Source organism: Natator depressus, chromosome 5 (genome assembly GCF_965152275.1).
Source record: "Natator depressus isolate rNatDep1 chromosome 5, rNatDep2.hap1, whole genome shotgun sequence".
NCBI classification, from domain to species: Eukaryota; Metazoa; Chordata; order Testudines; family Cheloniidae; genus Natator; species Natator depressus.
In genome coordinates, this window is record NC_134238.1 from 48,987,685 (window position 1) to 49,014,235 (window position 26,551).

At 47.3% G+C, this 26,551-nt stretch overlaps 2 protein-coding genes across 8 annotated transcripts in view; both read right to left on the bottom strand.

Annotated features, from left to right (window-relative positions):
• The window catches only part of TNPO1 (transportin 1), a 170,173-nt gene that overhangs the window by 117,891 nt on the left and 25,731 nt on the right, over positions 1 to 26,551 (bottom strand). For 5 of the 7 annotated variants that reach the window (XR_012639527.1, XM_074952752.1, XM_074952753.1 and 2 more), the window contains one exon: positions 6,432 to 6,545. Coding sequence is in view for 6 of the 7 variants with exons in the window: in XM_074952752.1 (XP_074808853.1) it covers positions 6,432 to 6,545 (114 nt within the window). In the remaining variant the exon portion in view is untranslated. Of the gene's footprint in view, positions 1 to 3,747; positions 3,854 to 6,431; positions 6,546 to 6,746; positions 6,831 to 26,551 lie in introns of those variants that run through there. The other 2 variants (XM_074952756.1, XM_074952757.1) reach the window with 2 other exon arrangements.
• On the bottom strand, positions 18,240 to 20,658 carry LOC141988150 (uncharacterized). The gene is made up of 2 exons (XM_074953983.1): positions 19,466 to 20,658; positions 18,240 to 18,796 (listed from the first exon to the last, which is right to left on the bottom strand). The coding sequence occupies exons 1-2, from the start codon at positions 19,995 to 19,997 to the stop codon at positions 18,693 to 18,695; spliced, it is 636 nt and encodes a 211-aa protein (XP_074810084.1). The 5' UTR covers positions 19,998 to 20,658; the 3' UTR covers positions 18,240 to 18,692.

Genomic DNA, 26,551 nt, shown 5'->3' on the forward strand with positions numbered 1-26,551 from the left:
TAAAGGGGTTTTTTTTTGGGGGGGGGGGGGAGGAGTGGGTTTACTTAAAACGGTAAATGTTTAACACAAGATAATCCTTACATACAATGCCCATTTCCTAGAATACAAACTATATATCATAAGGATTATCTTATGTGGTATTACCATCATATATATAGATATAAAAAAATATAAAACTCCTGGGGAAAATCTGCACCACTGCAATGCAGAAAAAACCTCCTCCCCCACAGATTCCCTTCACTTCCTTACAGAAAATAGTTTCTGTAAGGGAAGCAAAGAGAAGATGCATCAGTGCTCACTCACTCACCCCTCCCCTCAGCCATGCATCTGGAAACCCCTCCGTCTCAGGAACTTCCTGCACCCAGAACCCCCACCCCACTGAGCCCCAACCAGCTGCACCCTGACCTCTCCACCCTTCTAAGCCCCACTCCCCCAGCCTCTCCCCCACCCCTTTAAGCACACTTCACCTGGACTCCAGTGCAGAGTCCCATTCCCCCTGAACCCAGAGCTGTGCAATATGTCCCTGTGCATCCAGATTCTCTCCCCACCCACTTATCTTCCCGCACCCAACTTGTGCCACACAGAACACTGGTACTCTTGAGGGAAGTCTTTGCCAAAAAAATTAAAAGTTTTAAAATTCTGCATATTTTATTTGTCAAAACACAAACAATATAATCACACCATTTTCAATTATTTTGGTAATTTATTTCAAAATACTTATCAGCAAATAATTGAAAATAGTGTGATATTGTGTAATTTTTACAGAGAATATGCAGAATTTTAAAATATTGTGCACAGAATTTTTAATTTTTTGGTGCAGACACACACACACTACCAAAAATGCCAGCTCTTTAAGATATCACGGAGGAACTATAAACAGTATTACGGTGTTCACTAATGAGTCATTCTAATGTACTACAACAGGCCTACAGTTTTTGTCATTTCCACCTATTCAAAATTTTCAAGTATTTCACTGCTGCTTGCCTAGCAACAGTGATTTGGCATGTTGCTAAATCCTTTTATTTCCATGCTCCGGTTAACTCGCCAATAGTACTTAAATATCTGAAGCTACAAGTGTGCAACACCATCATGCTGTTAACTCCTATATTTAAATTATATATTTAAAAAAACCAAACAATTACACAACAAAATTTCTAAATGATCAAGATTAGTTGCTTAACAGGCAACTGTTACCTAACGTTGTCATATTCAGAAACAGAATAACTAGAGTTTCAAATAAGAAATTACCAAAAATATCTATAGTTTGTATCAGGTAATGACTCCGTTCAAAAATAAAAGCTTTACACACTGGGCTACTAAGGCCCTTCTCTCTCCTTTGCTGTGAAAGAGAGTATGAACTATGGTGGAAAAGCCTCTTTGGTTAAAAAAAAAAAAACAGGGTTGGAACAACAGAATCAATATGGCATGTTCTACACATCTTTGGAAGATGGTGAACCCTCCCCAAGAGCCAAATAATTGTAGTCAAGACTAGCATGACTTAGGCTTTATTTACAATGGCACTTTCATTGTTAACACTTCTGTTGCTCAGGGGTGTGAAAAAAATACATACACCCCTGAGCGACAAGTTTTAACAATGACAAGTACCAATGTGAACAGCACTTTGTTGCCGGCAACTGTGCCGGCCACAAAGCTCCCGCCCCTCCTTGGAGGTGGAGCTCTCTCCCGGCAATAAAGAGCAGCTACACAGCACACCTTACAATGCAGTGCAAGCATAGACTAAGAAGTATGTTGGGATGCAGACATTTTGAGACATTCCCCTTTTAAACCTACAGAAAAAAAAAAACCACACCACAAAAATCAACTGGAGTCAAAACTTGCTATTACCTCTGCATCGTTTGCCCCGCAAAAAAGGAAAAAGTATAGTGCAAGCACAGCAGGAAGGAGAACCAGAAGAGGTGTTCTAAGTGGAAACCCCACAACAACACTGAAGCTACTGGCCTAGGATCCACAGGATTTGCCAGCTCTAACAGCTTCTTCCTCATTCACTCTTTGAGACTGTTGCTAACTTCACATAGCAGGAAGTCACCAGACAAACTCTGAAAAGTTGCTAGATGTAGCTGTTTAAGCACTCAAAAGGAGTCAACATGTCACTGAACAAAATTTCCAGAGAATTTTATATACATATACACACACACACACACACACACACACACACACGCGCGAGTAGAGTCACAAAATCATTCACAAGCACCTCAATAGTATTAATAAAATACATTCCATGCTCTCTTCTTACGACATTCTGTTGCACACCAGAAGCAACTACACCAGTACACTGTCATCATCATGAGGGCACCCACTGCTCATTAGGAAGGAAACTGCAGCCCTCTGCTCATTGGGAAGGATGCTCTGTACAGGGCAGCCAGGTTGGCTGGGGTTGGTTAATTTCAGTTGAGCCTCCCTTTCTTGTCAGCCTGGATTTGAGCCAACAGGTTAGTGAAAGGGAGGGCCCAGAGCCAGGGGTAAGAGGGCATTCGCCTGACCTCAGCTCAGAGCTGCAGAGAGCCAAGAAAGTAGTTTTAAAAACAAAAATCAGCTAGCAGAGCCTCTTCCCCCCACTTCCAGGGTTTAATTTCTGAGAACAGTAGGGCAGCTAACCCCAGGCCAAGCCAGGGGAAGGTGTAAAGGGGAAGCAAAATCAAGCTACCTCCACCTTTGATCCTGTAGTGAGGGCTTCATCCCTGGAGGAAAGGTGACCACTCCCCTACCCCATTGGGGCACACGGTCCTGTCTCATCCCACCCCATCTTCCATCCATGCAGCTCTCCTCGCTGGCTAACCTGCCTCCCCTGTCCAGCCCACTTCATTAGCCATCTTTCCCTGCATCACAGGGTGTGCTACCTACTACAGAGCAGCAAGAAAGAACACATTTGGGTAAAAACAAGCCCTGGCTAATATGCTGCTCTCTCCAAAGTGCACCTGGCTTCAGCAAAGTATTTAATTAGCCTCCACAATCTTCTTTTCCTCCGCTGCAGATTATAGTGATCTCAGCCCAAAAAGCCCTGGAATGTGATTCCTTCTGAGGACATATTCAATTGGGACATAATGTCATTGACTTGGTGTGCAACAGAATGTAGTAAGAGGAGCATGGAATGGATTTTATTAACACTATTGAGCTGCTTGTGAATGATTTTGTGACTACACATATTGGTGACTTCTTTCTCTGAATATCACCGTAATTGGCAGTGAAAGTAGCTAGATTTGTCACTGGTCACTTTGACACTTATTTTCTCACTTGGGAAACCAAAAAGTCACTAAACCTAGTGACAAAGTAGCTAAATTGGCAACACTGTCAGATTCTTGGGTCCTCCCACTCCTTTCAAGTTTTATTGCAGGGTATATAATATGACCCTGCATCAAATAAGCCTTTCAAGCCTACTACTACCTTCATATTTTAAAAGAAATTTTAACATTTAATATGACCTGTGTTTAATTACATGTGTTTGAATGCCCAACACAAGAGCAACAAGGGTAATCAGCCCATATTAATAAGAAAACAAAAATCAATTTAAAGTGCCTTAAGTTTGTAGTGGCTGGCTCATGCTCCACTGGAACACCTTATTAAGCACCATGGTGCGATAGGACAGCAATCTCAGCGACTTGGTGAAGCAGGCCCATAAATGTTATCAAGTGGCATTTTTATTATATAGCACTGTTCCGCAAGCTATATTAAAAGAGGTTTTTACAAAACTGCATCATATAATAAAAACTGTAAAAAGCCACCACTTACTAGGGCCAACACCAGCAGAGTACATCTTTAATGTATGGCATATGCTGGAGTGTCACAGCACAGCAGACAGCTATTAATTCCATTTTAAGCAAACTGAATGAAAAGAAATGAAACCTAAATGGAAAAAAAATTAAAATAAGTTATACATTAGATATTTTCTTTCCCTTCCTATTGGGAGCATTCAGTATATGAAAGCTCCCTTTGATTAAACATCCTTCATCAAACATTTAAAATGACAAAAAGTTAAAAATATGGGATGCAGTCAAGTCATCTTAAGACTGCATTAATATCTTTGGTAGCTAAAATTACAATTTACTTATCACTATTTATGCTATTTGTTTAGCATTTCTCACCTTGATGAAATTACGCAAGCTAATTTCACTTTTGTTTAGTCAGCTTCTAATCATTTCAATTTTCAAGACACCACTCACCAACACAACTGTTTAAGAACACTGCAACAGAAATTTAAGTTTATAGGTATATGCTATCAGACTTATTTGGGGAGGGTTGTTTTTTTACTAATTTAGGAGGGGGTTTTTTGTGTTTTTTTTTTTTTACTAATTTAGAAATTAGACAAGTTGAACAAGATAGTATCCCTTTAATAATCTAAAAATACCCTTATTTAATCAAGGAGACAACTTAAAAACCACAATTTACAACTAACATGATTACTGTAACTGAAAGTTTTAAAAGCCTCTATTTTAAATTTGAGCATTTACTTTATACTCAGAATATGATCAAATGCACGCTCAGTTTCCCATTTGTGTACAGATCTTTCACAGAGCAAAAGGCGAGAAATGAAACATCTTAAAAATGGAAAAATGGTTATAAATAAGGCTACAATTTTTTCATGGAGGTCACAGAAGTCACTCTGACTTCATCCCTGGTGGTGGGAGCTACAGGTTCCCTTGCCGCCCACGGCAGACAGAGGTGGAGGGAGCCTGGAGCTCCCAGCCGCCACGGGCGGACCCCTGCAGCTGCCCAGCCGCCACGGGCGGCGGGGGGACCCCTGCAGACAACCTCTCCATTTTGTCACAGATATTTTTAGTAAAAGTTATCAACAGGTCACGGGTTTCCGTGAATTTTTCTTTATTGCCCATGACTTTTACTAAAAATATACACATGACAAAAATCTTAGCCTTATTTATAAAAATCACAGGAGCTCACAAAGGAACACAGCACCTGAAATAAACTACATTTAATTTATAAATAAAATTAGAAGTACTCTTAATTTGACCAAAAAGCCTTAAAGTAACCAGTTTTTTTGGAGTGGGGAGAAAGAATGCGGAGAGTGGGTGTTCAATCTAATACCTTGAAAGTATCAAGAATGTCACGTACGTCTACCTGTTTTCTTCTGAAAGACCTCCTACATATCTCAGTATTTTGTATCTTCATGAAAGGAGAAGGGGATGATGAATCTTAACAAAAACATTTTCCTGCCCAAGGTTTTGCTGGTCTGAATAATCACTCCACTTCTATAGTCATTGGAGACTTTCAGAGTGCACAAAATCAGAACTGATAATATAAAATAGAAGCAATGCAAAAAGTACTTGGTTGGGGTTTTTTTTGTTTTTGTTTTTTTAAAGTATCAAAGAAACAAACAAAAAAATCAATTTTTCCTTGGCAGGTGACCTTCCCTGGTTTACCATATAACAATTAACTCTTTCAAAAGTCTTCCTTGCAAACAAAGTACTGTTTTCACAGTGTGGAAAACCTGAACTTTCATCCATAGATTGAAGAGGCCAATAGAAATATGCTTGCCAGCGACTACCGCCACCAGATTATGCTTGTTCCATTATCTATGAAGGCACTAGGACATGAAACAGGGCCCCTCTCCCCCAGATCCACCACGCATACACATGGGGGCACTCTGACAGAGGTGCTGGTACCACATGTCCTGCTAAATGAGCCTCCTCCCTTCTTCCATGGCTGACTCCCGAGAAAAGAGCGGACTAGAGACATCACAGAGTTTAGCCCCGCCAGGCAGGGCTGGGGGTGGAGCAGCATTTCTCAACTAGAAACCCTGTGTCAAGCCTGCCCCCAGCCCTGTTGGCGGGATCCACCCACGCCCTCTATGGAAAGAGGCCTGTGCACGGCCGTAGGGAGCCCTCTAGGAAGGCGAGCTCTGCGCTGCTGCAGCTGGGGGCTGGCAGAGGCCCAGCGTGGGATAACCCGGGAAAGTGGGAGACACCAGAACGGCATGGCCCGGCCAAGGCTTTAAAAAGAAAAGCTCCACTTAGCTCCCGGCTTGCAACAGGTGCTCGGGCCGGGGGCCAGGAGGGGGAGGCGAGTAACATTACCGCCCACGGGTTCCCTCGGCGGTTCAAACCCCGCGCCACTGCCGCCCACCTCAGCGCCTGGGCGGGGGTTGGGCCAACAGCGCCCCCCAGCTCGCTGGCCTCTCCAGCCGCTCGCAGCGCTGTGGCGGCTCCCTCCTCATCGAGCGGGGCCTGAAACCCGGAGAAGCCACCGCTCCCTCTCCCCTTCCCCGGGAGCTTCGCCGCGCCCCTCACGCCCCGGCTCCCCAAACCCGGGAAGCCCCTGTCTGTCCTTCCCCCGCGGGACCGAAGAAGAAGCGGAGCCGTAACCCGTGGAAAGAGCGAACTGCGCCTGAGTGGCTCGGCCTCCGCGCGGCAGGCAGCGACCCCGGCTCCGCGGTAGGCCCCGGACCCGGCCAAGGATACTTGTTGCACCGCTCTCTGCGTGGTGGTGTCCGGGGACTGCGACTCCTTGAGCAGCTGCAGGATCTGCTGGAGCCCCTGCTCGTCGGGTTTCCACTCATACTCCATTTTGGGTCGCTGCAAAACACAGACAACAGGCGGCCGCGGTTACTAGCGCTACAGGCCTGAGCGCAGGGGAGGCTGCGCCCGGAGCGCGGCCCGTTCTCCCCCCAGCGCGCGCGCACACACACCGAACGGCGGACCCGCGCGCGCCGCGGCCTCCCCCCGGCCGCCGCCGCCCCGATAGAGCTGCAGCTGGCCCAGGCGAGCGGCACGGACCTGCTCCTAGCCCCGGCCACCGCCGCCTGCCCTGCGTGCGCTGAGCGGACTGAGTCACTCACGCCGAATTTGCAGGCTGGCCCTAAAAGTGACGCCTCCCCCTGGGTCTTAGCGTCCGCCCGTCAGCCCGGCCGGCTCAGCCTTTCTGCCTGCGCCCACGGCAGCAGTCACCGCAGCCTCTGGCCTCAAGTTCTGGGTGCATCTCTCTCTCTCTCTCTCTCTAACACACACACACACACTCTCTCTCTCTCTCTCTCTCTGCCGGAGGGAGTCAATAAAACAGTTGATTTAAACCCCATGATCTATCAGGCAGCATTGTTGGATCATATTAAAGAAGTTGAGTACTTGTGGCACCTTAAAGACTAACCAATTTATTTGAGCATGAGCTTTCGTGAGCTACAGCGGATGCATCCGATGAAGTGAGCTGTAGCTCACAAAAGCTCATGCTCAAATAAATTGGTTAGTCTCTAAGGTGCCACAAGTACTCCTTTTCTTTTTGCGACTACAGACTAACACGGCTGTTACTCTGAAACCTGTCATTAAAGAAGTTCTGTATTAAAATCACAAATGAGTTTGATTCCCTATAGTTTAAATTCCAGGGTATTACTAATTAAGAGGTCTCTTGGTTTTTGGTACTGTTTCTCTCCCTCTCTGTGTGATACGTGCAAGCTGCTAATTGTGTTAGTACATCCTAAGACAGAGTCTGTTCTCAAAGCAATTCTTTGTAACAACAATTACTCACAGAGAGAGAGACTCAAAGCAATACTCTGTAACAATAGAAACAGCACCCAGAGATTCCCCGCCCTTCTGTTGTATTCATCTCGCTTTGTTAACAATTGTGATTAAACTAGAGATAGAGGATGTATGTGGATGGATGCCTGGTGTGGATAATAACTGAATGATCAGGAAGGTGCCAGCCTAAGAATCCAGTGTCCATCAGCTGAAGAAGGCGTCAAGTGGAAATAACCAGAGGACCCCCCGGAGGGCAGACTGGAATCCACCCAACAGCCTCAAGGATGGGAGAACCAAAGAACAAGATAACATCTGGCAGCACGGAGCCGTCAGCAATGTGCCATCTGCTGATTGATTCAGCAACAGCATGATGAAGCAATTCCCATAGACTGGCATAGGAAGAAATTCCTATCAAAATGGACTCTAGAAAGTGAGAACTTTGGGGTCTGATTCTGCAAACCAACTTCCAGGAGCATCAGATGAACATCTGACAAGGCCCTGGTCCCTCCTCATGTCCAGGCCACCTGGCCAGTGGCTTGGCATGAGCAACTCTAAGGCTGGTAACTATGATAACAACCTTGCAGAACCTGTGTGTGTGTGTGTATGAATGAATGAATGTATGAATAAATATGAAATTGAATGGAATGTTATAGCTATAACTAACTGCTTACTATGATTCTTTCTGGATTCACAATAAATGTGGCATTTTGCCTTTTCCCCTTTTATAAGATCCTGCTGGTTTTTATTTTATTGGTATAACAGCATTAATGGATGCACCTCAGCGCAATGTCCAGCAGCAGGGGCATGGCTTAACTCATGTCACACACTCAGCGACCTGTGAAGGCAGCACCCCTTTCTCCTCCAGAGAGTGACGGTCACGCAGCGCTTTCCCTAAGCGCCTCAGCACCACCCCATACACATTCCACCCCATAGAGCCAAGAGGGTGATAGCAACACTTCCAATCCCTCCCACCCCAAAAACCTGAGAGAGCAACAGAAGCAATTGCTTCACAGACCTGAAAACACTGCAGTTATGCAGGAGTGTATATTCTGAACAGTGGCAGCAGGGACTAAGGCCCCATCCATTTAGGTGTGAAGTCACTTAAGCAAGCCAATGGGAGATGCAGAGGGGGGATTCTAACTACCCCCCACCAGAGATAGGTGTATATTGCTGCTCAGTGATCCACAAATGGGACTCCCTCTCTTGGAGCCAGATGGCTTAGGCACCTAAGGCCTTTCATGTAATAAGTTAGCATCCCACACCACCCAAAGAGCCAGAGGAGGAACAGGTGATAATGGCATCCACCTTATAATTTTTAGCCCATTGATTAGAGCACTCATCTGGGATGTGGAAGACCCAGGTTCAGTTCCTCCCTCAGACAATGGGGGCGGGGAGGGGGAAAGAGGATTTGAACAGGGCAAGGTCTAACTCTAACCACTGAGCTATGGGATATTCTGATGGGGAAAGGGTTCCCTCCATCTCTCCTGTTGAAGTTGTTCTACAGTTACTAGATAATGAAAGAGTGATTGGAGCAGATGAATTGGCTCCTAGGTCTTCCTCCCAAATAGATGCTTTAACCACTGGACTGTAGAACCATTCTTGCTCTCCGGCCCAATGACTTCCATTATTGATGGAATTTTAGCAGCCTTTCATAGGCAAACAAATTATTCCTCTCCCCCCGCCAGAGACTCCTCTTCTAATTTTATTTCTGTAAAACTGAGCCATAATAAGATATTTTAGTGTACTACATCAGTGAAATGGGAATCCTTTAGTTCAGTTCTAGTCAGCTAAACTTTTCCCCCCAGAGCACAGGGACATTTATTTGTAATATATATTTTAGTAATGAGGTGTCAAACACCTAGTCCACAGGCAAGATCTAGCCCACTTCATGTATTTATGTAGCCCATTCAAATTCTGAAGGCTCATAGGCTACGTCTACACTAGCACTTTTGTCAGTATAACTTATGTCGCCCAGGAGTGTGAAAAAAACACATGCTGAATGATGTAAGTTACACCGACAGAAGCACCAGTGTGGAAAGCACTATGTTGGCTGGAGACACTCTTGTTGGGGGCAGTTTAATTATGTCAATGGGAGAGCTCTCTCCTGTCAGTATAGAGCGGCTATATGGGAGATCTTACAGCGGCACAGCTGTAAGCTCTCTAGCATAAACAGGACCTAAGGCACTGGTTCTCAACCTGCAGCACAATCAGCACAAAGCTGCAGCCCATGTGACATCCTCAGGGCCATAGAGGTAGTATTGGATGTGGCCCACATAACGCACTGTGGGCCATATATGCAGTCCACAATGGTATATAGGTTGAGAACCACTGGCCTATGGGCGTCTCTTCACTACTGGGAAGATCAATGCTGCTGCAATCGATGCAGCGGGTGTCGATTTAGCGGGTCTAGTGAAGACCCGCTAAATCGACAGCAGAACGCTCTTCAATCGACTCCAGTACTCCAGCTCCCGGAGAAGAGTAAGGTAAGTCGACCAGAGAGCGTCTCCCGTCAATGCAGCACAGTGAAGATACCAGGGTAAGTTGACCTAAGCTACATAACTTAAGTACAGGTTTCAGAGTAACAGCCGTGTTAGTCTGTATTCACAAAAAGAAAAGGAGTACTTGTGGCACCTTAGAGACTAACCAATTTATTTGAGCATATGCATCCGATGAAGTGAGCTGTAGCTCACGAAAGCTTATGCTCAAATAAATTGGTTAGTCTCTAAGGTGCCACAAGTACTCCTTTTCTTATAACTTAAGTAGCATAACTTACATCTACTTAACCCAGTAGTGAAGACAAGCCCTAAGTGTATGTCTACTCTACAGGGACTATATTGACATAGCTGCAGTGCTGTAGCTATGCCAGCATAACCCCGTAAAACAGACACAGCCTACACTGCTAAAAGGGGATTTTCCATTGCTGTAGCAACACCATTTCCCCAAGCAATAGTAGCAAGATCAACAGAAGCATTATCCCACTGACATAGCTGCATCTATACTGGCGTTAGATCAGCATAGTTATGTCAGCCAGGGTGGTGGAGTTTTCACATCCCTGACTGATGTAGCTATGTTGACCTAAATTTTAAGTGTAGGTCAAGTATAAGCTTTCATTAAAAAAAAAAAGTTTGACGCCTTAATTACTCCTGGGGGAATTCTGTGCCACTATGTTAATGAAGAATTCATGTCCCCCACAGATTTCTTTGCTTCCTTGCACAAAAATGACTTTCTCATGAAGAAGCAAAGGGAGGCAAGAGCGGTCATGCACCCCTCTCCAGCAACGCGGGCACCTTGTTTTGGGAACCCGGAGCAGCCAGTGGACAGGTAAATCACTGCAGAGCTGGGGACACCCCGGCCGGTGGCTCCTACCCTGCGCCAGGCTCAGCTGCTAGTCCTAGCTGGGCAGTGGAGGATGGGACTCCCTCTTCCCCAGCAAGGTGAGGCTGGGGGCTGGTCAGACCCATCCCCAAAAACCTTCCCGGCTGCAGGAAACTCTGTAAACCCCCCTCCACCACATCCTAATATCCCTGTCCGCCCAACCCCTGTGCATCTGAACCCCCCCATACCCAGAACTCCCCACCGAGCCTCACTCCCCCCACATCCAGAACCCCTCCAAGCCCCCCGCACCTGCACCCCCAATCCTGCTGCCTCACCCCCAACATCCGGCACCCCCCAACACCAGATCCACCTGCTGAGCCTCAACCCCTGCAAACAGAGCCCCCCACATTTGAACCGACACCCAGCCTAGCCTCACCCCCTGCACCGGGACCCTCCCCGCTGAGCCCCTCCCCTGCATTCAGACCCCTACCCTGCACCCAGACCACCCCCTACTGAGCCCCCCACATTCAGACCCCCACCATGACAAGCCCCACCCACCCCACACCTGGACCATCCCTATGAGCCCCCTGCAACCAGACCCCCACCCCACTAAACCCCAACCAGCTGCATCTGGCCCCCACCCCATCAAGCCCCACTCCTTCAGCACCCGGACCCCTCCGCTGAGCCCCATCCCCCCACACACAGACCCCCCCTGCTGAGCCTCAACCACCTTCACCGGGACCCCCACCCCACAAAGTCCTATTGCCCCTGCCCCTGGAACCCCCCCAACCACAGGCACCGACTTTCCAATGTGCCAAGAGGTGCTCAACCCCTGGCTCTACCCCAGGCCCCGCCCCCACTCCACCTCTTCTCCCCCAAGGCACCACCCATGCCCCACCTCTTCCCCCTCTCCCCTGAGAACACCCTGACCTCACTCCTCCCTCCCAGAGCCTCCTGCACACTGTGAAACAGATGACAGACACAGGGAGGGAGGGGGAGGCACTGATCAGTGAGGCCCACCAGCAGGCGGGAGGTGCTGGGGGGAGTGGGGGGAGCTGATGGGGGGCTGCCCCGGAGCACCCATGGAGTTGGCGCCGATGCCCCCAATGAGCCCCTGTGCATCCAGATCCCCCGCACGTCCGGTCTGCCATTGAGCCACCCACACCCAGATTACCCCACCCAGAACCCTCTCACCCCAAACCAAGCCCCTCCATACTTGGATCCTGCTGGGCTGAGCCTGCCTGCTCATACCTAGTGCACCTGGTGCAGAGGAGCACGGCCCCGGAGGTGTTTCTGGGGCAGACCCAGCCCTTGCGCTGTGTCAGGGTTGGGTGCAGCTTCATCACTGACTCTGTGTCCAGGGGAGCTGCAAGGTGATCTCCCACTTCCATACAGCCAGTGTCCTGTGCTTCCCACTGCCATGCTGGAACCTCCACATTTATTGACAATTAAAATTTACAGAATTTTAGAACATATTGTTTGCAGAATATTTATTTTTTTGGCACAGAATTCCCTCAGGAGTACTTAATGTCAGTCATCCAAAGGAGAACTGAGTGTAACTGATTCAGAATGGTCTTTCTGAGACAACAGGTAGACTAACACAAAGGCAATGAGTGGTGTGAATGACCCCAACCCCTTTTAATGACATTGAAGTGTTAATTTTAAATCTTATCTATGAGATTTTACATCTTCATTAACTATTTCACAATTGATCATTGTATAATATGATGTGGTGAGAGTGAAAAACCACAAGAAGGGCTGGGAATTAGGTCTTGGTGCACAGGAGGAAATACAGATGAAGCGAGAAGAGAAACAGAGAAGAAGATTGAGATGGAAGAAAAACATAGGACAGAAATAACAATAGTCCTAGTAGTCCTAATAGTCATGTAATGTTTAAGAAAAGCTTTGTAAATGAGTTCCAATAGTTCGTGGATTAAGGACCCAATCTTATGGAGTTCCAGGGGCTTCTGGGTAGATTATTTAGGTTAATCTTTCTATCTGTCCAATGGGACTCAGTGCTCAGTCTAGAAGATACCATCAGAGATGCTTAGTTTTTCAGTTCTCAAACTGTGGATTTGTGTCTCCAGAGATAACATGCTTGTTAACAGCAAAAATGTTTTAAATAAATAAATAATATAATGTATAGCGGTGAGAAATAACAGACCTAAACGCTATTGTCCCTCTGAAAATTTGTGTACACACAGTCAATCCCTTACCTCTCTAAAAGTGCAAAGTTTCAAAAAGTTTAATGAATAGAAGATTGCTGGGGGCAGAATAGATCTAGACAAGGAGAAGAAGTCTGGAGATAAATGTGAGAAGGGAGGGACAGGCAGTAGAAACAAAAGTGAAACTGTTTGAGCAGCATATTCCAGAAGTCTTGAGGTCTTTCTGAGTGTAGCCTTCATTGATTTGAGATCTACCATACTATTCTCTCATTAGAAGGGAAAACCTATAATGGCAGCAGGCCGTAAAAGAGACCCAGTTTGGGAATATTTTAATGAAGTTCCTCTACCTGTGGGTAAGACAGGCATGCGTGCAAAATGCAAACAGAGCAACACAGAAATGCAAGGCCTGGTTGCCCTAATGAAACAACATCATGAGAAGTGTTCCTTCTCAGGAGGAAGCTGCGTTGAAGATGATGAAAGGAATATGTCTGAACATGCAGGATCTTCAGGTTGGTAAACTTTTTTATTTCAGACTTCTTTCCTAGGGACTGCCTATCTTCCTTCTGGACTATTCTTGAATTCTCATGTTTCAGCAAAAAATATAGTTGTTACTCTATGGTACTATCATTTTAGATGCAGTTGTGATAAAAAATAAATAGCTGAAATAGGCAGATCTTCCTTTTACAATTTCACCTGTAAAGTAGTACAGAGTGTCAGTGACTGCAATGAGTAATACTAAATGAGCAGTATGGTAATAATAATTAAATAACTGCATTGACTTATTTTGTTTAGGAGAACGGTGGCACCTTAAAGACTAACAGATTTATTTGGACATAAGCTTTCGTGGGCAAAAAACCACTTCTTCAGATGCATGGAGTGAAAACTACAGATGCAGGAATTCTCATACTGACATATGAAAAGAACGGAGTTACCTCACAAGTGGAGAACCAGTGCTGACAGGGCCAATTCAATTTGTTTAGGAGAATCCATCCTCAACATACAGGATTCTGAAGACTATTCAACTTCGAGATCACCATCATTTTCTATGGCAGGGATCAGAAACCTTTGGCGGGCCAGGCCAGTTTGTTGACCTGCTGTGTCCGCAGGTTCGGCCGATCGCAGCTCCCACTGGCCGCGGTTCGCCACTCCAGGCCAACGGGGGCTGCAGGAAGCGACGTGACCCGAGGCATGTGCCCAGGTTGGCCACCCCTGACTTATACTTTTAAGTCAGCGGCACTGCTATGGATACCCGCATGGCCCCACAGTATGCCAACACTTTTGTGGCTGACCTAGAACAACGCTTCCTCACCTCTCATCCCCTTGCGCCCCTACTCTACTTGCGCTACATTGATGACATCTTCATCATATGGACCCATGGGAAGGAGGCCCTTGAGGAATTCCACCAGGATTTCATAGAATATCAGGGTTGGAAGGGACCTCAGGAGGTCATCTAGTCCAACCCCTGTTCAAAGCAGGACCAATCCCCAATGAAATCATCCAAGCCAGGGCTTTGTCAAGCCTGACCTTAAAAACTTCAAAGGAAGGAGATTCCCCCACCTCCCTTTGTAACGCATTCCAGTGCTTCACCACCCTCCTAGTGAAAAAGTTTTTCCTAATATCCAACCTAAACCACCCCGCCATCAACCTCAGCCTGGACCAGTCCACACAACAGATCCACTTCCTGGACACTACTGTGCAAATAAGCGACGGTCACATAAACACCACTCTATACCGGAAATCTACTGACCGCTATACTTACCTACATGCCTCCAGCTTTCATCCAGACAACATCACACAATCCATTGTCTACAGCCAAGCCCTAAGATACAACCGCATTTGCTCCAATCCCTCAGACAGAGACAAACACCTACAGGAACTCTATCAAGCGTTCTTAAAACTACAATACCCACCTCGGGAAGTGAAGAAACAGATTGACAGAGCCAGAAGAGTACCAAGAAGTTACCTACTACAGGACAGGCCCAACAAAGAAAATAACAGAACGCCACTAGCTGTCACCTTCAGCCCCCAACTAAAACCTCTCCAATGCATCATCAAGGATTTACAACGTATCCTGAAGGACGATCCCCCACTCTCACAGACCTTTGGAGACAGGCCAGTCCTCGCTTACAGACAGCCCCCCAACCTGAAGCAAATACTCACCAGCAACTACACACCACACAACAGAAACACTAACCCAGGAACCAATCCCTGCAACAAACCACGTTGCCAACTCCATCCGCATATCTGTTCAAGGGACACCATCATAGGACCTAACCACATCAGCCATACATCAGCGGCTCATTCACCTGCACATCTACCAATGTGATATATGCCATCATGTGCCAGCAATGCCCCTCTGCCATGTACATTGGCCAAACTGGACAGTCTCTATGCAAAAGAATAAATGGATACAAATCGGACATCAAGAATTGTAACATTCAAAAACCAATAGGAGAGCACTTCAATCTCCCTGGACACTCAATAACAGACTTAAAAGTGGCCATTCTTCAACAAAAAACTTCAAAAACAGACTTCAATGAGAAACTGCAGAACTGGAATTAATTTGCAAACTTGACATCATCAAATTAGGCCTGAATAAAGACTGGGAGTGGCTGGGTAAGTACAAAAAATAATTTTCTCCCTGTTGATACTCACACCTTCTTGTCAACTGTTGGGAATGGGCCACATCCACCATGATTGAATTGGCCTTGTTAGCACGACAAGAAGTAATTTTCCCTTTGTTGATATTCACCCCTTCTTGTCAACTGTTGGAAATGGGTAACATCCACCCTAACTGAATTGGATTCTTTAGCACTGAGCCCTCACTTGGTAAGGCAACTCCCATCTTTTCATGTGCTGTGTATTTATACCTACCTACTGTATTTTCCATTCCATGCATCTGATGAAGTGGGTTATAGCCCACGAAATCTTATGCCCAAATAAATTTGTTCGTCTCTAAGGTGCCACAAGGACTCTTTGTTGTTTTTTCATGGGACAAGAGAAAACTGAACATGACTGAACAGAGGGGTTACATGCAGAGATCACTGCAAGGCAGACTTCGATGGAACTGAATGAAAGTCCAGAGGTTTCAAGTGCAGGCTATATTCAGGAATCATTGGTGTAGGAGTCTTCACTGGATCAAGATTGTGTTGAACTACCCAAACTGACAAGCCTTTCCATTCAGGCTATGTCCACACTGCATACCTTACAGCGGCACAGCTGTGCCACTACAGCTGTACCACTGTAAGGTCTCCCGTGTAGCTGCTCTTTGCTGGCAGGAGAGAGCTCTCCTGCCGGCAAAATAGAACTGCCCCCAATGAGCAGTGGTAGCTTTGTCAGCAAGAGAGCATCTCCCGCCAACAAAGTGCTGTCCGCACCGGTGCTTTTTTTCACACCCCTGACTGACAGAAGTTTTACAGACAAAAGTGCTGTGTAGACATAGGGCATGGCTACACTTGCAGATGTAGAGCACTTTGAGTTAAACCCGCCTTCGGAGAGCGCAGTAGGGAAAGCGCTGCAGTCTGTCCACACTGACAGGAACAAGCGCACTGGCATGGCCATATTTGCGGCACTTGCAGCGGCACTGGCAGCAATGCATTATGGGCAGCTATCCCACAGAGCACCTCTTCACATTCTGGTGCTGTAGCTTGTGGGAAAGGGGCAGGAGGGCGGGACATTCTGGGTCCTGTCCCAACACCTCATGATGCATCGGTTCACATCCCAGCAATCCCTTTGCTTCCATCCACATTTGGCGCCATCTTTCCATGTTTTTTGTACTGTGCGCTCTGTCTTCCCTTTCGGTCTGCGGAAATGGAGCCCAAACTTCTGAGGAGTATGCTGACAAGTCTCGTCAGCATGTCACATTTGGCAGTCGAGTTATTCCTTATGATCCAAAGTGACAGTGAGGGCTCCAACGAAGATAGCGACTCGAGTAACGCATATGACACGAGTTTGCTTGTGGCATTCACGGACATGCTGACCACCACGGAGCACTGCTTTTGAGCTCGGGAAACAAGCACTGAGTGATGGGATCTCATTGTCATGCAAGTCTGGGATGACGAGCAGTGGCTGCAGAACTTTCGGATGAGAGAAGCCACTTTCATGGGACTGTGTGAGGAGCTCACCCCCACCCTCCGGCGCAAGGACACGAGATTGAGAGCTGTCCTGACGGTGGAGAAGCGGGTGGCTATTGCAATCTGGAAGCTGGCAACTCCAGACAGCTACCGATCGGTCGCTAACCAGTTTGGAGTGGGGAAGTCGACCGCTGGAATCGTGTTGATGCAAGTTTGCAGGGCCATTAATCGCATCCTGCTCAGAAGAACCGTGACTCTGGGTAACGTGCAGGACATTGTGGATGGCTTTGCACAAATGGGTTTCCCTAACTGAGGAGGGGCGATAGATGGGATGCATATTCCAATTCTGGCACCAGCCCACCTAGCCTCAGAGTACGTTAATTGGAAGGGCTGTTTCTCTGTGGTTCTCCAGGCGCTTGTGGATCACCGTGGGCAATTCATTGACATTAATGCAGGCTGGCCTGGAAAGGTGCATGACGCACGCATCTTTCCAAACACTGGCCTGTTCAGGAAGCTGCAAGCTGGAACTTTTTTTCCCAGACCAGAAGATCATCGTAGGGGAAGTTGAAATGCCCATTGTGATCCTTGGAGACCCCGCTTACCCTTTAATGCCATGGCTCATGAAACCCTACACAAGGAGCCTTGACAGCAGCAAGGAGTGATTCAACAACAGGCTGAGCCCATGCAGGATGACTGTGGAGTGTGCTTTTGGCCATTTAAAGGGCCACTCGCACGCTCTGTATGGGAAGCTGGACCTGGCCGATCACAGCATCCCTGCGGTTATAACTGCGTGCTGTACCCTCCACAACATTTGTGAAGGAAAGGGTGAACGATTCACTTAGGCAGGGAACTCGGAGGTTCAACACCTGGAGGCTGAATTTGAACAGCCAGAGAGCAGGGCTATTAGAGGGGCCCAGCGCGGGGGCTGCAAGGATCAGGCATGCCTTGATGCTGAAAGCCACCAGTGATGTCTGGTGCCCTGCACAGGAGTGAAGTGCAGTGGTTCCAACGTTAGCAGGAATCTGTGTTTGCTACGCTGACTTGCAGTGCCTGTTTCTTTCCTGGGCTAACATATCTTTTACTTTATGCAATAATAAAGAATGTTTTCAAAGCCAAAAAATCCCTTTATTGAAAAGAAACACAACTGCCTGGGAAACAGAAAAGGCAAGGGGGTGGAGTGGAGAACGGTACAATCATAGATTTGCGTATGTCCTGTTATCATATTCAGCCTTCCTGTCTGGAGTGCTGTGCAATGAGTGCTGCACTTCAGGATGGCTATACTGCATGGTGATGGGGGTGGGTGAGTGCCGTGGGCGAGGGTCGTAGTTTTCAGGGCTGGGTGGTGAAGCTACGGGTGTTGGAGGCAGCTAGTGGCGGTAAGAACCCAGATGTTGGGGAAAGTGGGTTGGAGGTGACATGGGAGCACAAGGGAAAGAGTTTTGGGACAAGGGCTGAAGGTGGGGTCGGGCCCGGTAGTGCTCCACCTGCATGGCTATGAGCGCCAGAATCGAGTCCGCTTGGCGCTCCATAATGCTTATCAGCCGATCCGTGCTTCGCTGACGGAGTACTTTTGTGCCAGCGCTCCTCATTCTGCTGGCGGATCCTCCTTTCACTGTCCCGCCACTCCTGCACTTTTCGATTTTCATTACTTGAATGCTGCATTACTTCATGCAAACGTCTTCCTTGCTTCTACGCGGCCTCTTTCTGATTCTTTGCAGTCTTTCGGCCGGTGATAACACGGACAGCTGAGATCTCAAGGTTGCATCTGTAAAGGCAAAATGCAACACTTAACAGAGGCAGCATTGTTCACACCAGACAGAGCAATGCTTGCCCCGTACTTAAGGGCAAGCATAGTCTACACAATAGCATAAATTGTCCATCCCAAAGCGAGCGCACATAACCCACGGGAGCCCCAAAATGGTGAGTAAGCCACAGGGTCAAGCGTGACTGATTGTTTCACGGCTGTACTGTCCTCTGGGTTTTTTGTGCCTTGGGGAGAGCCAACTGTAGCATGGGGCCCCTATACTGAACACTGTCCCCACATTTTCCACAGGAATTCGTCCTGGAAGATATCTCGCTGCGGAGGGTGACCTGGGAAGCAAGGGAGGGTCTTCTACTGCAATGCGGATTCCGTCCTGGCCCATATGCAGCTTGCCTATGTGCAGCAGTGGTCCCCCCGCCTCTCACAGCACAGTGGCATGGACAAGTTAGCCTTACTAGGACAAGGAAAACAGTGGCTCTCCCAAGAAACCTGCGCAAGCGCATTGCCCAAGTTCTGGATGAGACCTTTGAAGAGATCACTGAGGCCGATTACCATGATGTGAGAGAGCACATCAATGCCCTATTCTGCATCTAGGCATGCATGCAGCCCTAACCCTCCTCATCCCAAGAGCCCTCCCCAAATAACTTCCTTCCCAAAATAAAAGCCGCTTACCGGGAACCTCCTCTGGTGTTCGTCCTTCCCCAAGCACCGGCCTCCGCGACTGGCTACCTTCCTTCTGGCTTGAGAAGAGCTCCTGGCTGCATGCATCTAGGGATTCCGGGGTGTCTTCCTCCGCCTCACCACCCTCGCTCCCGCTTTGCTGCTCCTCCTCCTCCTCCTCCCACCTTGTTGAACTGGGCTCTGAAGTGTCCATGGTGGTACTCGGAGTGGAGGTGGGGTCACCCCCAAGTATCACGTACAGCTCTTTGCAGAAACGGCAGGTTGCGGGGGCAGCACCGGAGCAGCTGTTTCCCTTGCGGGCTTTGCGGTAGGCATTCCACAGCTCCTTTACTTTAACCCTGCACTGCAGTGCGTCCCAGTCATGGCCCCTTTCCATCATGTCCCTTGATATCTGCCAGAAGGTATCATAATTCCTATGGCTGGAGCCTAGCTGGGACTGGACAGCTTCCTCCCCCCAAACACTGATGAGGTCCAGCACCTCGCCATTGCTCCATCCTGGGGATTGCCTGGCGCATGGAGGCATGGTCACCTGGAAAGATTCGCTGAAAGCACTCCATGCCTGGCTGAGCAAACAGGAAGGGGAATTTCAAAATTCCCAGAGAATTTAAAGGGCGAGTCTGACGGTTGGTCACCTGAGGGCAGGGCAGTAGAGTTCAAAGTGATGACCAGAGTAGCATTGTGGGACACTTCTGGAGGCCGATCAGAGCACACTAACAGACCAGGGCATCCACACTGGCGGAGCGGCACTCCAGCGGTGGCGCAGAAAACGTTATTCCACTCGTCGAGGTGGAATACCAGGAGCGGACCAGCCACGGAGTCAGAGGGCTTTAAGTGCCTTGCCAGTGTGGACGGGTAGTGAGCTAGTGCACCCGGGGCTCTTTTAATGCGCTGTAACTCCCAAGTGTAGACAAGCCCATAGCCTTAGAGGAATAAGTCTTCCTCACTGAGGGCTTTCTGCCTTGTAAAGGGGATTGTTCCCTACAAGTGCAAGAAATCCTGTCTGTAGTAGAGCTCTACAAATAACTGATTTTTCACTTCTCTCGCAGTTCCAAATTAAAGAAAAAAATCAGGTCAAACTGAAACCAGAATTTTTAGCAAATAAAAAAATAATCAGAAAAATTTCATGTGGGGTATTTTTTAATACAAGCAAAGGAAATGGAGAGCTAGGTTCACAAAAAACCAATGAGATGATCTCCTTAGACCAATCAGGCCTGTGGTTAGGGCACTCATCTGGGATGTGGCAGAACCAAGTTTGAATCCCCACTCTGGGACAGAGTCTTGAACGCAGTTCTCCCCCAGTCTAGATGAGTGGCCTAACCACTTGGCTATTCTGGCCTGCGGGTTTTTTTGGTCTCTCCTTCTGAGCTGTTGCACTTTGAACAAACAATTAAATATTCAATGGAGCAGAGACTGGTAGAGGAACTCGGGTGTTCCCCTTCCCTGGTGAGTATCCTAACCACTGAGCTACAGTCTCATTCTCACTCTCTCTCTTTCATTTTTTGGCCCAGTGACTATTCAATATTTTATACCGGTGTGTATTTGATTAGCCAATTATTGAGATATGAATAGACATGGATGCCTTTTCTCCTGAGATGTGCTGCTACTACTGCTAGGCATTTTGTCAAGACTCTCAGTGCTGTGGAGAGAATGAAAGAAAAGACCCTGTACTGATAGTGATTGGGCCCCACTCAGAATCACAGATACTACCTGTGGGATATGAAAGTATGCGTCCTGCAGGTCAAAAGCTAATCTTGAGCCTGAAGGGAGAGGTTATTGGAAGCAAATGTTACCATCTTGCATTTGTAATGGCAGAAATATATGTTGTCTTCTCAGGTCTAGGATTGGATGAAGACCACTTTTTTGCTTTGAGACAAAGAAGTATCACAAGTAGAAGCCTCTTTTCTGTACTCCCAGAGGTACCTCTTCTCTGGCTCCTAGTAAAAATGGAGAAGCCACTTCTTTTAGTTGGCTTTGTGAGAAGGGCTCCTGAAGGAGGACAAGGAAAGAGAGTTGGTAGGAGCTAAGCAGTGAAACTGGATGGCATAGCCCTGCATATCTACTTCATCACCCATCTGTCCATTGTTATAAAAGACCAAGTCTGATGGAAAGGGGCAAGGCAACACTCAAAATAGGGATCGCCTCTTGAGGGGTTACACTGTGGGTCTCAACCCTCATGTCAAAAATGCTGCCTGGAAGCTGGTAAGAACACACCTTTGGTCAAGAAAGGAAACAGTTTCTTCTGGAATATCTAGGCTTCTTCCTAGGTTGGTATTCAGAAGATCTATTCGGGAGGTAGGTATGCATCTTCTGCCTAGACTGCCCTTGATACTTAAAGGGCTTGCAGTTCAGGGCTGATGTGTATATGGCCAAAGAGTATAGTGTAGTCCTGAAATCTCTGGAGGTAATTCAAGGTGTTGGTACATTCACTGAACAGTTATGTTCCCTCAAAGCACAGTTATGTTCCCTCAGTAGTGTTTTGCACCTCTTCATGGATGCCTTAAGCTTGTGGCTATGAAGCTACAAGCAGCACATGGTCACAGCATTGGCCATGGATCTGGCTGCTGTGTCCAAGGCTGTTCGTAGTGATATTTTGGCTACTAGCTGGCATTCCTTAATGATGTATTTCAGCTCCTTTATGACATCTTGTGGAAGGTTGTATATGAAAAGAGACACCCGCCTCATGTGAGGTAATTATGTTTTGCAAGGAGAACCTAGTAACTAGTGGTTCATGACTGTAGCGATGCTGAGAAACAGGCCTCTCTCCCAAAAAACTCCAGTTTCTTGGGGTGGTCTTTAGCTTTGGGAGTGCTTTTTGCCTGCTTAGATTATTTATGCACAGCAGAGACAAGTGTGTATAGGAGCCAAGGAACCCTAGGTGGATGGGTGCACATAAACCTTGTCAAATCCCTAAAGGCAGGGGTGGGCAAACTTTTTGGCCTGAGGGCCACATCGGGGTTCCGAAACTGTATGGAGGGCCAGGTGTAGTGTATTAAATTTCTCCCCATAGGAATGTGCTACTTATGGTGTACTACTTACGGCTGCCAGTCCTGGTGCTCTGAGTGGTATGGTAAGGGGGCGAGAAGCAGGGGGGTTGGATAAGGGGCAGGGGGTCCCAGGGGACAGACAGGGAGCAGGGGGGGTTGGATAGGAGATGGAGTCCAGAATGGGGGGGCAGTTAGCGGAAGGGCATCCCGGAAGGGGGCAGTCAGGGGACAAGGAGCAGGGGGTTTGGATGGGTCAGGGATTCTGAGGGGGGTGGTCAGGGAGCGGGAAGTGGGAAGGGGATAGGGGGCGCAGACCAGGCTGTTTGGGGAGGCACAGCCTTCCCTACCCGGGTGTAGCGTATTAAATTGCTCCCCGTAGGAATGTGCTACCTACCATAAGTAACACATTCCTATGGGGAGCAATTTAATACACTACACCCCATGGCTTTTGCAGCCAGGCTGCCCGGGACCTCGCCACCCAGATCACTGGCGGCACGGCGAGCTGAGGCTGCAGGGGAGAGAGGCTAGCCTTCCCAGCTGGGAGCTCAAGGGCTGGGCAGGACGGTCCCGCGGGCCGGATTTGGCCCGTGAGCCGTAGTTTGCCCACCTCTGCCTTAAGGGGTACCGGATAATGTTCCTCTGTTCTGTTGGCCATAGGTAGTAGAGTAGCTGGTGTCTGCCAAAGGGTCTTAGCTGGATCTAGAATGCCTTCACTGATAGGTAGGGCTTTCCTATCAGGAGCAAATGAGTGCAGAATATCAAAAAGCTAGTGAACTTTTCCCTCTGACAGAGGTCTTAATATCAAGAGAGTCTCAGAAATTGTGAAGAACACTCCTGAAATGTTTTGAAGTCAGGCAGCAGTACTAGGGTTGAAGAAATGGCTTTGTCCAAGATAGAAGATGATCAGTCCCTAGGAGGGAAAAAACGTTGCTCCTGAGGTTCTGGGACCTGTTCCTCCTCAGCCACTTGCTCATCTCTATCAGTTGACAGGAGTCTAGCCAAAGATACAGAGGGAGACTGATACCTCTCTTTCATGGAGTGGTAGGGAGGAAATCAAATCCTGCAAGCCCAGAATGGAGGTTCCCAGGACGCCCAATAGGGCCATGATGGCATATAGTACTGGTAACACTGGTTCACCTGTGGCTGACTAGGTCATTGCCCTGCCTGTGAAGGATATGTAGGAGCTCTAAAGAAAGAGCCTTCAGTCCTCTCCTGATCTGAGGGAAGATGGTTTTGCGCTGGATGTGGGAGAAAAAGTGTGCCCCAATGAAGGTGATAAGGAGCAGACGTCATCAAGAGGTGGTGCCCAAGAGTTCAGAAGTATGCACCAGTGCTGACTGTGAATGCCTCAGTACAGAGGACATCACCCCTCCTTATGACAAGACAGGGACTGGTGCCAGGAGCAGGGCTTGAGTTGTACGAGAACGTCGTTCTGGGACTTTTGGGGGAGCCGGAACACTATTCTGGTACTATTACTTAAGACAGGGAGGCTGGGGGAAGGAGGGGGAATCACAGGCTGTATGGATTACACCTCCCCCCAGGGCTCCCAGAGCCAGTGCCCCTATCCCAGCCCAGAGCTCCCCACTGTGACACAGTCCACGCTGGCTCAGGGCAGAGCTGAGTTTGGTAGCATGTGGGGTGTGTACCTATGGCTTTCACCACCCTGAGCCAGGGGAAGGGTGCTCTGTTTACTGCTGGGATGTTCCAGAGACTAGCCAAAGATCTGTTCCGCTGTTGCATCAGCCAGCACCAGCGTGGAGCCTGCAGGCGTGTTGGAGCATGGAGTAACCTGTGGCAGGTGGTACCAAGAGGCACAGAGTAAGCAGGGGGCAGAGCACAGACCTTCTGTGGGGCTCCCCAGACCCAGGGGAAGCTACCCTAGTTTGCATTCCTATCAGGTATGAGTGATAATACCAGAAGGGTGTCCCAGCATTTTCTTTTAGGACTCAAGCACAGACCAGGAGCCATGTCTGTCCCTATGTTTGGGCCTCTCTTGCCTTAGAGAAGAGGCTGCCTTAGAGAGGAGTACTGGTCTTCTCTGCTGGGGTAGCTGGTGCTAGGTTGAACTCTAGTGCTGGATCCCTGCCTGATGCTAATGATCTTTTGTCAACACGGACCTTGGAGATTGAGTACCCCCTGGAAGGGACACCCGCAGAAAAGGACTTAGGTGTTGGATCCACTGTTGAAGACAATCTTCTCTCTTTGGGGTCTGAAGTCATCCACATGGACTGTTCAAGAAGATAACAGTTCACACAGGACTTCCATGGACTTCTGTCCTGGCAGAAAAAGATCTGCATGCTGAATACCAATCTGCCTTACCAAGGCAGAATAAACAGCAGCTGTGTCTGTCGCTCAGAGGAATTAAACCACCACAGGATGGGCATGATTTAAAGCCTGAAGGCTTTGAGCCCACCATTTAGAGCAGGAAAAGGCACTGAGTGCCAAAGGAAAAAGTAAATTTTTTTTTAAACTGTTTGATTGGAAAAAATAAGAAATCAAGAATAACTGAGAGTAAAGGAAAGGAATTTAGCTCTAAATAGCTAAGTCAGAGGAGAAAAAATTCTAAGGGGTAGCAAGCGAACACTGCTAGTTTCATCTTGCTGCCATGAGCATAAGAGGGAACTGAAGGAGGGTTGCGGCACTTTGCTCTTTATGACCTCAAGTGAAGGGTAGAGCACAAGAATATGTACCAGCACAGGCATGGCCCCAGCTGACACTGTTATTCAAAAGATTCCAATCTTGTGCACATGAGGCAGATGCACACCTAGAGCAGGATCCATAATGACACGCTTAAAGAAGAAACATGTTTCCTTCCAATCTGTATAATCAATATTTTAGATGCTGAATAATAGTACATGAAGTGATGCAAACATTTAATATAAAAACCAGGATAAAAACAGTACTATCCAAGTACAGAAGGCAGCATGAATAATACATAAAAGTGTACAGTGTAAAATAAAATATGTTCTCATTAGAAATTAAAACACCACATTAAATATTCAATGAGAATAGTTCCTGTTTTCAGTTTCTCTACTGAAAGGAACAACAAAATCTGAATGCCTAATTTGACTGAGGAGAAAAACAGCACACCCTCAATGGTAATTATTATTTCAATTAACAGACATGCTGAATATCTAATAGAAAATGGACCCTTTATGCGTATTTCCATCAAAAGCATTTCAAGCATTCTTCGTCAACTTTTTCCCATTCAATGATACTCTCTCACTCTAATTGCTCTAGGAAGCGACATCTGAACATCAGAGTTAGGAGAAATCTAGCACTTTCAATTAAGTAACTTATTCAAGTTGTTACAATAAAAACAGCCAACAGAAGCCGCAAAAGCTAGGGGCAAATTACTACAGAGAGCAATGAAGATCTGTGTTAGTAGAATTGCATAGAATTTCCTCTGAAGGTAACAGGCCCCAGAGACCACTGGATAATTCTAGTGGAATACATTTACATACAGTATTTGGTAAGACACAAATCTGTGTGGGAAGTAATAAAAAAAAATTAAAAAAACTTACCTCATGATGTTAGAATTCTTGTCACACACACACAAAAAAAACACTTATAAATGGATTTGAAAAGACTCAGGCATTGTCTATGCTGTTTTATGCATCAGAAGAGCAACACCAACATAAGTGTACCAGTGAAAACTCTTATAGATGTTTCAGAGTAGCAGCCGTGTTAGTCTGTATCCGCAAAAAGAAAAGGAGTACTTGTGGCACCTAACAAATGTATTTGAGCATAAGCTTTCGTGAGCTACAGCTCACTTCATCGGATGCATTCAGTGGAAAATACAGTGGGGAGATTTATATACATAGAGAACATGAAACAATGGGTGTTACCATACACACTGTAACGAGAGTGATCAGGTAAGGTGAGCTATTACCAACAGAAGAGTGGGGGGGGAACCTTTTGTAGTGATAATCAAGGAGCCTCTGATAGTGTGGCTGATGTGATTAGGCCCTATGATGGTGTCCCCTAAATAGATATGTGGACACAGTTGGCAACGGGCTTTGTTGCAAGGATAAGTTCCTGGGTTAGTGGTTCTGTTGCGTGGTGTGTGGTTGCTGGTGAGTATTTGCTTCAG

Bases quoted from the DNA above. Each gene is read 5' to 3' on its own strand.
- LOC141988150 (XM_074953983.1), bottom strand. From the start codon at position 19,997: ATGCCTCCATGCGCCAGGCAATCCCCAGGATGGAGCAATGGCGAGGTG. The intron at 18,797-19,465 runs GTAAGCGGCTTT...TTGCCTTTACAG, and splicing joins AACACCAGAGGAGGTTCCCG to ATGCAACCTTGAGATCTCAG.